The sequence below is a fragment of the Chlamydotis macqueenii genome, chromosome 1, assembly GCF_036417535.1.
Source record: "Chlamydotis macqueenii isolate bChlMac1 chromosome 1, bChlMac1.mat, whole genome shotgun sequence".
NCBI classification, from domain to species: domain Eukaryota; kingdom Metazoa; phylum Chordata; class Aves; order Otidiformes; family Otididae; genus Chlamydotis; species Chlamydotis macqueenii.
Genome location: NC_141556.1, coordinates 182,521,539 through 182,536,390, shown reverse-complemented (window position 1 = coordinate 182,536,390; position 14,852 = coordinate 182,521,539). Strand labels below are relative to the sequence as shown.

General features: G+C 37.2%; 1 protein-coding gene across 1 annotated transcript in view; it reads left to right on the top strand.

Moving 5' to 3' along the window:
* Window positions 1–14,852, top strand: part of VWA8 (von Willebrand factor A domain containing 8) — a 193,396-nt gene that overhangs the window by 122,106 nt on the left and 56,438 nt on the right. Inside the window, exons 27-33 of the mRNA XM_086771807.1 lie at window positions 3,930–4,038; window positions 4,979–5,117; window positions 6,438–6,640; window positions 12,597–12,713; window positions 13,197–13,261; window positions 13,361–13,486; window positions 14,127–14,236. Of these exons, the coding sequence (XP_086627933.1) occupies window positions 3,930–4,038; window positions 4,979–5,117; window positions 6,438–6,640; window positions 12,597–12,713; window positions 13,197–13,261; window positions 13,361–13,486; window positions 14,127–14,236 (869 nt within the window). The remainder of the gene's footprint in view (window positions 1–3,929; window positions 4,039–4,978; window positions 5,118–6,437; window positions 6,641–12,596; window positions 12,714–13,196; window positions 13,262–13,360; window positions 13,487–14,126; window positions 14,237–14,852) is intronic.

The window sequence follows — 14,852 nt, the reverse complement described above, 5'->3', positions numbered from 1 at the left end:
CTTAAGTCCAAAAAAGTTAGGTAGCATAGAAATCTCTTCAGCTAGGTAGACCTCAAGCTGTTACTGAAGTCCTTGAATAATATGCTTTGTGCCAGCACTGAGCTGGTTTACCAGGTCCTGTATTAGGCAGCTTTGTTGCCTGTCATAGTTCACGTCTGCAGCTCTACTAGTACAATACCCGACCGTAGAGAGTTTGCATTCAATGGAACTGCACTCTTGCAAGATTTATAGCCATTTTCCGTATGTTCTCAGAAAGCTAAATAAATAACTTCATAAAGCAGGTTCTATTAATTTTTTAACACAGTTGTTTGGTGTTTTGGTTTTTTGGTTTGTTTGTTGTTTTTTTTTTTTTTTTAGTTAGCCTAGAAGGAATGTATTTTCTAAAATAAAAAAAAGATACAAAGGAAAAGAAATTGTGTTCTGTAGGTGTCACTTTGAAAAGTTTTACAGCAGCAGAAGCCACTAGGGAGTTATCCTTTGATAGATTTTTTTTTCCCCTTAGACCGCTGTGCATGAGGAAACTTGAGCTAAATAGTAGCTCAATTTTGTAGAATTTCCCCATCAACTGTAGGTCCTGTGCAAAAACCTTTTCTGAAAAAATACCTGCTTATATAACCATTTGATGGACAGTAGGGGTCTTGTAGAAAACCAGGGTGTAAAATTAAGAGTAAATTAACTTTTCCAAATATTACTAAATTTTCCTTAAGCAACAGACTTTGACAGATCCATAATCAAAGACTTGATCAGGAATAATTCCTTAGAACTTGCTTTTAAGTCTTGGCTTTCTTACAATATTACTGCAAGTCTGTTGTGTAGTTTTTCTGTTCTAGAAACCCTTTCCAGCTTTTGAGGGAAGCAAAAATCACGGATCACTCTATACATTCCAGCTGGAGAGCACAATGGAGTTTCAGTACCATTCTTACCCAGCTACTGCACTTTTTACACCCATCAGATCGCTTTGCTTTGCAGGCTTTTGCTGGTGGTGGCATTTCCATAGTATTTTGTCTGCCTTTTATGTAAATGGTATTTAGCTAATGAATTTGAAATGCGGCAGTGTGGCAGGAGCGCCTCGTGAAGCTTTTTGCTAGTACTGCCGCTTCAAGTTATTTTCAAAACTTGCTTGTTACTTGCAAAATCCTGGGGGAAAGATCATTTCCATCCATCACTGCATATCATATATATTCGCTAGAAGACGACTGTTAAGATGTATGAATGTTTTCAGTGTGAGCATGTTATTCCACTCCTTCTACACCCTCACTCTCTTCTGAGAATCATTCAGGAGGCAGACTGGTTATAAGACCTTTAATGCCACCATCTTCTTCAATACTCTTAGTCATTCTTAGACCAGATTTATATGAGAGAGCAGTGAGATGGAGTAAAAAAGAATAGTCAGGCCCTGAAAGAATGAGATCCCTATTACTCTTGACAAAGATCTCTGTATTATATATTCTGCTTTCTTATTTATTCTTAAATTCTGATCTACCTTTCCTTCCTCTTTGCTGTTCATGGTAACTTAGTCTGCTGCCCCAGAGAAATGAAATCATTCAGAAACAGGGAAGAGAACAAAACGTCAAGAATCTAGGAGAAAGGAGAAATCAGTTTTCCTGAGGGAAGAGAGAAACTGTTAGCAAAGCTGAACCAGAGTGGAAATGTTTTGTTTCTTTGGGAATGCAATCTGTAATTCTGTGGCTATATAAAGCAGGGCATTTGGTTAGAGCTGGTTGTTAACATATGTTTTGTTTTAAAATTTAATAAGTATTCGTGATTATTAGTGAACCCGTTGATTTCTAGGATGTTGTCCATGGGAGTAATGTGTAAGGAATTAAAACTCAAGTCCAAATCCTTGTGGAAGTTGGTGTTCCATTGAGCTAATGGGAAACAATTGTTGCTGATTATAGGCATATCAGAGATTATGCTACTCAGAGCCATCATAGCAGAAAAAAAGCCTCCAGTCTCTTTTAGCACACAAGACAGTTTTGGCTCAAGACATAACGAACATTTTGCCAATAAATCATTTTGAAACCCAAATAGAAGCCTGAAGTAAAATTCCAGTTCATGGATAAACTGATATTCAGTCTAGTGACTGTTTGCCCATTTTCTGACTGCATGGATGCATTTCTTTAAGAATTGTGTATATGTTGAAGTAGTGCATCCTGAATGTTTTGTTCCTAATTGTGTTGAATGTTGTAATCAACAATATATGGTACCTGCTTTTTTTTTGAGTCTGGCTTAATTTCTGTTCTTAATTTGGGAAGAATCTGGCTAGACTGACTAGGTGTGAAGAATGGAAAAATGCAAACTGAAGTCAGGAAGAATGCAAGATAAATCACTCTTCAAACAATGGTATCTATTGATATTTTTAACTAGGCAACAAACAGGCAATGAAGACTCTACTCGTTCTTTGGCTAAGAGAGGGAATTAATGAGATGCCCTTTCCTCATTACATGCCCCAATGGCATGTTGATGGCAGCTGGATATTTTCTATGAGCACCAAAGATCTATAGCATCCAAATGATTTTCTCTTTGCAAAAAGTGTCTTTGGCTATCTAACCACATTGGCAGATGGTCCAATGTAGAATGGGTCAATTGATGTCAGTATACTAATAAGAAATGTTAATGTGACTTCCCTCCATGACTTGCAAAGATTAGAGAATATTAGTGTTCACTCCTGGAATTTTCGTTTAAGTTCTCAGTGGTAAAAAGGTAAAATTAAAATTCCCCAAGATTCATATATAGTTCAACTGAGATTTTTTTCATTTAAGATCTCTTCTTATTTTGAAAATATTATCAAGAAGAAATGAAACAAACCTCTAATATCTAGAGGGGCCAGGTTGGTTGTGGAGAGATGGGAAGTAATTTTAGCAGTAGGAACGAGCATCATCAGACAGGACAAAAGAGACTGTACACAGACTTTTAACAAACAGTCTAAGAGAACTTCCTTAAAATAGAATTTGCAGATATTTATAGAAACTGGGAGAAGGAATGTCTTCTGTTCTCTTGCCCAGTTCTGTAGCTGTACAATAATGTGCAACGATGTGTAACACAGAATGCAGTTTTGATAGGAGGACTTTTTAGGAGCAACTGATCCCAAATAAAAGAAGCCAAAAATCATGAGTTCGTTAGCTTGAAAGTGTTCATGCCAATTAATGAAGTCAAACTGCTTTCAGTGGATGCAAATCACTTCAGAGGAAAGAAATAAAGATTGCATTGTCCCTTTTTTGCTGTTAAGCTACGTTGTCATACACTAGCATTTTCTTTTCCTGTATAAATTAGTTTTGCTGTGACCCATATATTTCTTCCCTAAGTAAAAGGTACATAAATGAAGAAATTAGACCAAAGCACACAAGTGAGGCTTTCAAAGGTGTCCCTGTCCTTTTTGTAGACAGTACTGGCCAGAAGGCAATGGGATAATCTCATGTCTGTATTCCTTTGTCTTTGCTTATGTCAGCGGCAAAACGCATGGCAATAGTTCATTGAACTTGGGTTGCATGGTTGACTTGCCCCAGTGTTTACTGTGCTTGTTCTGCTGGTTTTTTAGATGAGTATGCCACCGACAGTAGTTCCTTCAAGTGGTACTATCACACCCTGCCTGATCTAAATAAAGCAAAGCAAGGGACGGTTTGGATATATGTTATTTCATATCTCAGATAATTCAGACAGGAAAGATTTTCCCATTGAGGCCATATTATGTGAATTGCTGTTTCTTTTATGATGCTGTTTAGGTTGTGACTGCATCAGTATTCCAGAAGGCTAAAATTGTTATGTTTTAAAACATAAAAGAAATGAAATATTTTAGCAAGGAAGCATTTTCTACAAGAGAATCTTCAGATGTGTCTCGTTGGAAAAATGCAGTTGTTTAAATTATTTATTCCATATCAGTTGCTGGTTAATGAATGTAAAAATTCATTTGTTCCTAAATTATTTGACAGACTGCCATTACCAGATCATAAATTTATGGGCTACTGGAAAATCGATCAGACACGGAATGTACGACAGAAACTGCTGTGTCCAACAGAAACTCAAAAAATAGATGTAACGGTTTGTCTTTTTTTTTTTTTTTAAATCAATATTATACTGTTTTTTATGTATCAGGATGTGAAGAATTTAAAATGTGATTAATTTCTTCAGGAAAAAGAGTATTTAGAAAGTGTGGTCCTTTTTACCTGTTCTTGGGTTTTTTATACTGTCTAGAAAAATGAACGGTTTTTGTATACCTGGCCCTCACAATGTGAGATGTGCTTTAAAATCACTAAGTTTGGTCAGAAGCTCTTGAAAAGAGGTTTTTATAAGGATATTGAAGATACTATATTTGAAGGAATTTTGTAACTGTTTTGCATGCTTGGAGGTGGCTGGTTTCAGGCCCCAGATCTCATTTTTTTAATGAGATCAGAGACTGAAAAGAAAGCTGTTTTCTGTTTCTGTTTTGCATGCAGCTGAATTCTTATGGGTCTTTGGCACTGCCAAGTTTGAATCTGAACGTTTGGTACAATTTGACCTGCAACCAAAGCTTCTAAGTCCTTTTCAGCTTTGAGTTCTTGGCTCAGCTTCACTAATTATTACTCCAGTGAATAAGGAGAAACATGAACTGCTAGTGTGATGTAGGGGTGAGATTTAAACTTTATATAATAAGAGATTCCCATTGAACTTCTCTGAAACAAAAATATTCTTATTTTTTCCTTGTGTGCGCTGTGTTTTATCAATACACGATACCTCCATCATGCCACTGAGCAATAAAAATTTCAAGCCAATAAAAGACTAAAGAGGAATGGCATGATGGTTTCTATACTGTGAAGAAAATGACAGTATAGACATTTAGAGAGCTTGTAGAAAAGCATTTCTTTTTTCCTTTTATTTATTTAGTAATTGGTCTGTTTCAATTGTTAATAGTATTAACAGTCTTGAAGACGACTTCCAGATTTCCATAAAGAATGGTGAGTGAAATATTTTAGCAAGCTCTTATTGTTATCATTTGTTTTAGGGCCCTGTGTACTTAAATATTCAAGGATTTCCACTGGAACGACATGAAGCCAGGTCCCTCAGTTTTACAGAAGAACTCGCTTTTTGGACACTGCCTTTGGGTGAAGTTAACTTAATTTGCGATGTCACCGTAACAAAAGGTGCAGTAAGAAAAGCTAGTAACTTTTGTAATGAACCTCAATGTTGTAAATATGTGAAATATCCTAAAGATAAGGAAGAACCGGGCTGTTGACTTCATAAGTGCTCACCGATAACCAGTGGCAAAATATCCAGGAGCGATATCAGGGATTCTAAAGGATAACACTACTTCAATGCATTTACAATAGTGTATATTTCTGGCTATGTTTGCAGTGAAGTATAGGAATAATACTAAGAATTGGAATATGGGAATGGAAGGTATGGATTACAGGAATGGAGTATAGAAGTAATAATTTATCTTTCTGCACTTTTTTTTTTTAAATAACCATAGATGAAATACAAAAGTAATCAGACACTGCAGTGGGAGCATAATTTCACTGAGACATTGTGGTCTTTGTAAGGATATGCATCCTTCTTAAACTAAGAGAAGGATATATAATTAAAGTGGAACACAGCCATAAAATTGCAAGTCTGTCTGTTTTTTATGTTCACCTGTGTACTGCTTCAGAAAAACAGTTCTTTGACTTCTCCTCTCTCTCTAGCTCAACTCACTTTTAACACAAATCTTGTAACTTGCAGAGTGCTATGCTTTTTTTTCCATGTTTATACTATTGAAAATTCTTTCTCACTGGATCAAGCCTGCCTTAGTTACCTATACTACTTATGTCCCAAAGTGGACTGCGTCATTGGGAATATTCATAAATGCTTTTAGGGTTCATCATTAAACTTGTCTAAACTTTACTGTGTATTATAAACAGATTACTAATGATCAGTACTCAAATGCTGCCTTTTCTGCTTGTAGCCATGGTTTCAAATACATTAACAACCTTTTTTTTTATGACAGCAAACCAGAAAATACATAGCTTTGGATTGATTTTAAGAGTTGTCTGAAATCAGTCAGGAAGCTGCTATATATATGAAAAGTTCCATGCAAAGGTTGCATTTATCCCATGTTTAATTATTAAATATATTAATTGAAAGGGAGGATGACATGGAGAAGGAGGGAGAACCAGGTTTATAAACAAACAAAAACATCTGGACAGATTTTGTGTATGCTAGCAACTGGCAGGCACTGCAGTCATATCTACGCAAATGTGCCTTGGAGTACTTGTTTGAAGAGTTAATAGTGTTGTGGCAAGGTTCTACCTGATAACATTTAGCTAGTGTCAAGAGACCATTTCCCTCTTTATCTTCCTATGTCAATGGTGGTAATTTTGCTGTACACTTTGCTATATCATCTGCCAAGTTTATGTCATACATATTTCTGGAAAAGCAATGCATGATGTCAGTAGCCTTTCATTAATTTTATTTTCTAATTTCAGAAGAGGACGCTGAAAATATTCTTTACGTTACTGCGTGCAACCCTGTTTCCTTGTTCTTTATGAACGTTTCTAGCAAGAGTGGATACTTTGTGGATCTTTATGACCTCTTCCCAAGAACAGTTGGAAATGTCTGGCAACCTTTTGTGACTGTGGCACCACTGGGAAATCCACTCAAAGGTCAAGTGGTTCTACATGAAGAGGAGGTAAAAAAACCAAAACAAAACAAAACAGCTAAATGTTTAGTGATGAGCAAAGTAGTATCATAAGGCTAGGCTCGCTGAGGAGTCTACATCTACAGATTGAAGTAGCCTGGACAAACCTAGCCCCTTCTGAATGCTCTCTTTTTCACTGTACTTGAAGCTTGTGAGTTGCCTTCAGCTTTAATTTTATGTGGAGATTTTTTTCCTGCACTTTTTAGCTGAACAGTGTCCTTCTGCATTCTTGAAGCTGAGTTCTACCTGCTTATCTTATTTCTCTGACTGATGAGGGAGACTGCCTTCATGGGAGAAAGGGAGATAGTAAGTTGAGTTCAGGAATTTCAGTCAAGCAACGTATGTTTGCAAAGTGCAAAGGAAGCTGTTTTATGCTATGAACTTAAGTTCTACTCCGATCTTGTCCCCTTTTTACTTTTCAAATTGTATATGAAAGAGGTATTTTCTGAGTCACAAATAACTGTCCTGCTCTTTTTATTTTTAACCAGATCACAGTAGCATTTGGTGTCAGCAATGAAGTTTTTATTGAAGGTTCATCTGTGAAGCTTTAGGTAGTTAAATCTGTGACTGGTTTTGCCTGTCCTCATGGAATATATATTTTTAGTGACAGTGTGAATTAAACTCTGAAATAAAGTTTGTCCTGTGGACAAGCTATGGTAGCTCAGCGCCCTTTTCCCGATTACTTCATTTGAGCTGTAATCTCACGTTTTTCCCTGTCAAAGCTTAAATATTGCCAGTTTCAGTCTTACCTTTCTTAGCAAGTGCTACAGGTGAACAAATCCTGTCTGAAAATAAGCCTGGTTTACACCACTGGAAAATAATACAGAATTACAATTTTCAGGATGATTTGTGTTATCTTAGGAATTTTTACATAGTGTTAAGGTTAAGGTAGACCTTACTCATTAACTGTGAATATATGTTTCATTGAACTATGAACTTGGTTGCAAAAAGTCATTGTATACTTAGGACACCTTTAAAAAGTAATTTTAGACCTCTTCAGGAATTTAAGTAAGCATCTTTCACAGAAAAAAAAAAATGATGAAAAAGGATTCTTGTGTTCATATCCATGGACTACATTTGGGATTGGTTTTTAAATGAGGCACCAAAGCACAGGTCAGACAAATGCAGCTGTTGTAGCCTTCACAGCCTCTGCTATCCTTCCTTATGTTAGGGATTGTGTGTTTAGAGTCTCTGCATTTCTAGTTACCACTAAGTCAAAAGAAGGATTCTCAGGTAGTTTAACTTTTCTACATAGAACTTAGATTTTATTCCCAGCGCTTCCTGCAGTGGATTAATGAAAAAATCTCATGCTTTTACAAGAAATTAAATCTATTGCTATAGATGTTATCAGGTAAGCATGTAGTCTAAGCTAGTCATCCAAGTATGTTCTGTTTCTGTTGGGAGGATAAAAGTGATCTGCAAGAGCAATTTATCCCAGCTAAGCTAGAGAATGGTGAATTGCCTTTTGGGGATGCCTCTGTTTTTCCACTGGCTACAGAAGGAGCCCTGACATATAGTCAAGATGCTTGCCTTCAGATGTACTAAGATCACTGGCAGCCATAACCTCAGAATTTGCAGCATTCACATATTAAGACAAGTAGATGAGTGGCACATCTATATTTTGGGCAAGGCTCCAAGGGTTAGCTACTTGTGCTAAGGGTGCATCAAAACAGATCTTTAAGAAAAACAAGTAATGTAAATGATGTATGTGATGCTTTGGAGGTTCATCTATGTGTACTTGCAAAAAGACCAAGAAGTATTAACAGTATTTATAGAAATAAGTTGCATTTATTAAAAAAAATCTACTTGACAGATGACACTTCATAAATAATATAATCAATTAATTAGACAATATCAAAAGCTAAAGGTTTTTACCAAATTTTTGTTTTAATAAAGATCTTTGGAGATTAATACTTCTGACTAAGTTATAAAAAAGAACAATTTAAACAGATTATAACCTTATTGGAAAAGATGAGATGATGATATTGTGGCTCTTCAAGTAAGCTTGTGTGATTTATTTCACAGATGACATCCATCTGGATTCACTAGAGCCTTCCAGTGAAATAAAATGAAAAATCACCATTTCTTCATTAAAAATTACTAAAACTAAACTCCTCAGGGATTTAACTTAATAGCACAAATCAGAGATTTATCTGCTTTTAAGCCACCTTTACAGAAAGAGTTAGATGATTCTGCTCCTCACAGTGACCATTGGTCTTGGTGAGTGCAGCCTGTTTTGACTCTAGCTTTTTATTCATAGTAAGCTGGAAAGTCTTTGAAAGGACTCTTCAGAAATCTCAAGTCATTTCCTCGTAAGATAGGAATTGCATTCATCTTTTCAAAGCAGCAATGCCTCTGCCCTATCGTCCCCATGAGAACTTCAGGGCGTACCCCTATTTCTTATAAAGCTTCATGCCTACCTATTTCACTTTTTCTTTCTGCACCTATTGCTTTTCCCACTCAGAAGAAGCGCAAATACAGACTGAAAAGAATTTTTATGATTTTATATGGGATTATAGGAAGAAAATGCACATGGAGAATTGATTTGCCTATAAATTAACTTCATGCTTCCATTTTTTTCTTACAAGTGCTTTGCACTGTTGAAAGGCTACAACTGGATCTTATATAAGAATTTCCTTTTCTATAAGCACACCTTCCAGAAAAGGAAATGGGTGCATATGTAGAAAAGTGTGCACTTTCTATAGAAAAGGTGAAAACTTCCCTTTTCTCTAAGCACAAAGCTTATATCTCTGTTCCATGAAAAGTGTGCACTTTCTATAGAAAAGGTGAAAACTTCCCTTTTTCTCTAAGCACAAAGCTTATATCTCTGTTTTCTGCTCTCAGTTCCATGAAATCTTTTGTACAGTCAAGTTACCCAAATAATCTGAAAGATTCCACTCACATTAGTTGGAACACCAGTAGTCTACTTGCATACATTTCCCACCTCTGAAGGTGGGATTTGATTTGAGCCCAAAGCCGTAAATTCTTCCACAGATTTTTTTCACTTGAACCTAGGGAACAATATTGTATGTCTATATCTGTGCCTAATATTTACAGCATCAGGATTGTTACATGTGTATCATTCAAGAGGTCCCTGAGTGGCACTAATAGAAAAGGTGATTGTGGGACAAGAGGCAAGGAGAGATGTGCTTGCAGCCCAGAAAGCTAACCGCATCCTGGGCTGCATCAAAAGAAGTGTGGCCAGCACGTTGAGGGAGGTGATTCTCCCCCTCTGTTCCACTCTGATGAGACCCCACCTGGAGTTCTGTGTCCACTCTGGAGCCCCCAGCATAAGAAGGACATGGACCTGTTGGAGCAAGTCCAGAGGAGGGCCACAAAGATGATCAGAGGGCTGGAACACCTCTCCTATGAGGACAGGCTGAGAAAGCTGAGGTTTTTCAGCCTGGAGAAGAGAAGGCTCTGAGGAGACCTTACATCAGCCTTCCAGTACCTCAAGGGGGCCTACAGGAAAGATGGGGAGAGACTGTTCAGTAGGGCCTGTTGCGATAGGACAAGGGGTAATGGTTCTAAAATAGAGGGAGGTAGATTCAGATTTGATATAAGGAAAAATTTTTTACCATGAGGGTAGTGAAACACTGGCACAGGTTACCCAGAGAGGTGGTCGATGCCCCATCCCTGGAAACATTCAAGGTCAGGTTGCATAGGGCTCTGAGCAACCTGATCTAGTTGGAGATGTCCCTGCTCCTTGCAGGGGTGGGGGTTGGATTAGATGACCTTTGAAGGTCCCTTCCAACCCAAACCATTCTCTGATTCTGTGACCCAGATGGGTTACCCTACCAAGCTAAGGATCAGCCTTCCCTGAAGCTGACAGCTAAGGAGAGTCTGTATTTGCAAGCTTGCTTGCTCAGGACATGAGCATCGAGGGCAGATGAGAGTGAAACTATGAGAGTGAGTATGGGAAGAAGAATACAAGAGGGTTAAACTGAATAATTGTACTGTCCCACTCTGAAGTTGGTGTGTATTCCTTACCCTAACTCTCCTCTCTTTGAGACCATGAGGAGCAACTTCCCTTACCACCAAAGTGAAATTGCAGCCCTGTTTGGTTTAAGGACTTGTAAGAGGAAAATGCTGGTTAAAATAAAAACAGCAGTAAGGAAAGGGAAACTTTGCAGTAACTAAAAATAAAGACACACCACTTCACGAGATTGGTTATTGCATCTGTCCAGAGTTTGGAATTCCAGACATTGGGGTCGGGAGGTCGCCCAAAGGTTACTTTTCTCCCAGTCAAGAACAAACACAGCGGAATTACACACCAACGTCTTTTCCCAGCCCACTTGAAGAGTTGCCAAAGCTCTCTTGGATGTGTTTGCAAGTGACGCAAAAATCTATTCTTAAACACAGACAGAATATATATCAGTCACTTAGCACAGAAGGAAACCATTAACATCAAAAGGGGTGGAGTAGAGAGGCTTTTTATATTCCCAACTGCTCTCATAAATTTAACGCTAAGTGGAAGAATGTAATTGATTCATATGTGTTCCTTATCTCACATGGAAGGCCAATGTGTTGCTTTGGTTCCATGGTGCTTTTGCAGAATTATATAAATAAAATATGGCAGAAAACCAAAATCCAAAGCAAATGCCCTATTTTTTTTCCCCCCAAACCACATTTCTATAATTTTGGTTTGTAATACATAAGCAAACTTCTTTTTTTAGAAATATTGAACTCTTGCTGAAATTCCCAAATGTTCCAAATAACATGGTAATATTTTAAATGCTTTACCATATTTAGTTTCAAATGACTATCATTATTAAATAAAGTTAGTTCTCCCAAATAGTCCTAGTGAAAGTATGAAGCGTACCCAAAAAGAACAAAACTGCTGTGACTCAGATTGTTCGTATTTGTTTTATTTAGAAGAATTTGTGGGAATTTATGTTTTACTCCCTCAACGTCTGTCATGCGTTCTTGCAGATGTTGTACGTAGACAGTTTACTTTTAGTAAGTCCTTGCAGAACCTAATGTCCTTGCAGAACCTAATGTTTCCTTGAATGGCAAACAAAAAATTCAACCCAAGGCTTCATTAACTTGTTCTTTTCTACCTTTTAAATTTCATTTGATGCAATTAAGGTTAGGCCTGAATGATTGTTCTCTTGAATTATTAGTTAAACACATTAGGAGCAGCTACAGTACTTTGTAAAGAGAAAAGTTTAAAATGTCCCTTTCATTTGACATCATGTGTGGACCCTCGGGCATTGAGTAATAAACTGGGAAACCTGAAGTTCAAAATTTAGCATTCGATATTTTCCCCTGTGATATGTGGAGGACCCTTGCACCACTCTGTTCAATATCCTCTCTGCTTCTGGTCTCCATCCCCAAGTCATCCTGTCCTCCGACAGCTGTCCTAACTCTGATACTGTGTGCTATCTGGGTGTGCAGATCACAGAAGGATTATCACACACTGGAATATGTAATAGACTCCATGGTATCGTAAGTATGAACTTGGAGAGAATATACCAAGCCATTTCTTCTCTCACCAGTTTTTCACCTTCAATGTAACTTAATCAGCACGTTAGAGGAAAGCTAAGAAAACATAAAAACTGAAATTAAGTATTTTAGTGACTTGACAGAACAAAGCCGGTATGTCTGTCACCTGTAGCTGACTACAGCTTGGACATGTAAACCATACTATTTTAGTTCCTGGAGCTTAAGCAGAAGTGAATGTGAGATATACAGATAAAACATTATGGATAAACTGGAATACCACTCCAGCTCTTTTTGCGTGAGCTTAACCTCTACAGTTAAATTTCTCCATGAGCTTTGAAATGAACCAAGAAGATTCACCCTACATTTTCCAACAAAATCTAGATGATCTTTTCAAAATGTCTGAAAGACATAACTGATAGAGTTAACAAAAGTGTTTCATATAGATTTGTTGAAGTCTCTTAAATGGGCTTAAGATGTACACAAATCTGCTTTTCATTTACAGAGCAATGTTGTGTTGTTGCTGGATACAAACAATGGTGCCCTTCGCCGACTTCTGCTCTTACCAGATACTCAAGAGTCTCCAAAGAGAACATCTTGGTGGAGCAGCAAAGAAGAGATGGTGAGGAATAGCACCTGCCTCTATTATACTAAGTTGTTTTTCAAATTAAAGCTCAGTATTGGAAAAACTGCCCCAGGATCATTAATCTTTCTGGTTTTATAGCCCAGGCACTAAATTGTTTACTCTTATATATGTTTAAATGCCTTACATAATAAAATAGCATTGTTATGGAATAACGATATGAAAAATATAAATAAGTTGTATTGTCTGAGAATACGTATCTCTAAATTATCCCTCTTTGGACCTAGAACTGGGAATAACTAAACATTTTTTTACAAGGTATTATGTGCAAAATAATGAACTTAATTATGATGCAATTATATGACTTGGGACAAGGCAGGCCATATAGCATTTTGAGAGGCAATTAATGCCATGGATTATTCTAAATAAAGGAAATATGTAGTATACTTTCAGGGAGGTCATGGAAACTCACTGGGTCTAATCTAACAAACACTAATTGCTGTATGGCATATTCTTATACAGAGCAGCTACAAAATGTGCCGAGAGTTTTCACACAAAAACTGGCTGGTGTTCTACAAAGAAGCAGGGTGAGAGTAAATTATATCCTTGTATTATATTGATTTATAACAGATCTCCTCATGTACATCCCTATCTGATTATTCTTTTCTTGGCTTCCAATTTTACAGAAACCGCCTTATTGTACTGGATGTGTTAGAGGGCCAAACTCATACCATCTCACTTCCAATTAATCTGAAATCTGTTTTCCTGGTGGCTGAAGACCGGTGGCTCTTGGTGGAAAATGAAACAAATCAGTTAGTTAAGCCTACTTTTCTTCATGGCATTATTTCTTGTTTGTGTCTGGTTTATGTTCCGAGTTTCACTGGTGGTCTCAGAGTTGTTTTTTCAGTTTGTGAGACTGGCTAGACTTAAACAGTTGGTGTTTAAGATGCAGATTTGGTCTGGTGAAAGCACGGGTAGGTTTTTAGAATAGGAAATGAAGAAGATATGCCTGTCTAAATTCATGCCTGTGAAAATCTAGACTAGCTTTGATGGTATGCATGTTAATACTGTTTTTACTGAGGTGGTATTGATCATTAGAAGTGAGAATGCTGGTGGACCTAGCTTTGGAAATGCAGCCACATCATCCAGAGTTAGTGCCTGCTTGCTTTGCTTTCATGATCACATGAAAGATGTATTACTCTGCTGTCTTATTTTTATAAATGCACAGCAAATAAAAGTGTGTAAATAGTTACCAGAAGACAAATCTGCCACTTACTGGCTTACCCTTTCCTATCTCACAGATGTTTGGTAAATCATACTTTGTTTCAGCAGAAGGCATTGATAACCTTGTTTATATAAATGTAGAATGTTTTCGCTATTTCAGAAGATAAAAATCCTTGTTTAGAATTACAAGCCTAATCAGAAATTATTATAAATGTGTGTCCTTTACAGGAAATTTCTTTTAACTAAGTGTGCTCGTATGGAAGCAGAGGACAGTGAGGTTTGCCAGCTGTACGCATTGACTGAAGAGCCAGCTGACATGGGATTTGGCTTAACAACAGGTATTGAATGCAAGCTTGGCTTGTTCTTTATTTTTTTTTTTTTTTTTTTTTTAATCATTTCTGTGTTTGCAGCTGCACAAACAAGGCTCTTTTACTTTGGAGGTCTGGGTAACCTTCTCTCTGATTCTCTTTTTGTCCTCCCCTTATCGTGTTTGGTTAATAATAACTTTTCACAAGGCATGGCAAATTCCATGCTCAAACTTCAGGTTGTTTGAATAAAACATCTTTGTTTCATTGCAGTGTTTAAGACCCTCAGTCATGGACTTTCAGGAAAGGCACAAGCGTACAGAATGGAAAAGGAAAAAAAACTGACTAGGCAGGAATTAGAACATAGGAAGAGAAGGGACCAAGTATGTTGCTGAGTCCAGTCTGTGTGCTGTTGCATGTCTGTTACACACACTCAAATGAGCTAGAAGACATTTCCCAACACTTAAAAAAGTACAAAAGACCTGCTATTAAAACAGAACAGAAATCACGGTTTCTAAAGTGCTACAGATAGTGTGCAGGAGGTCATTGAGGCCATTACAGCTCTGTTAAAAGATAGGGGGAACTTGTTCAGTAAAATTCCCAGATGGTGCTAAGCATTGAGGCATGTCTTAGCTACCGACGAATGCAG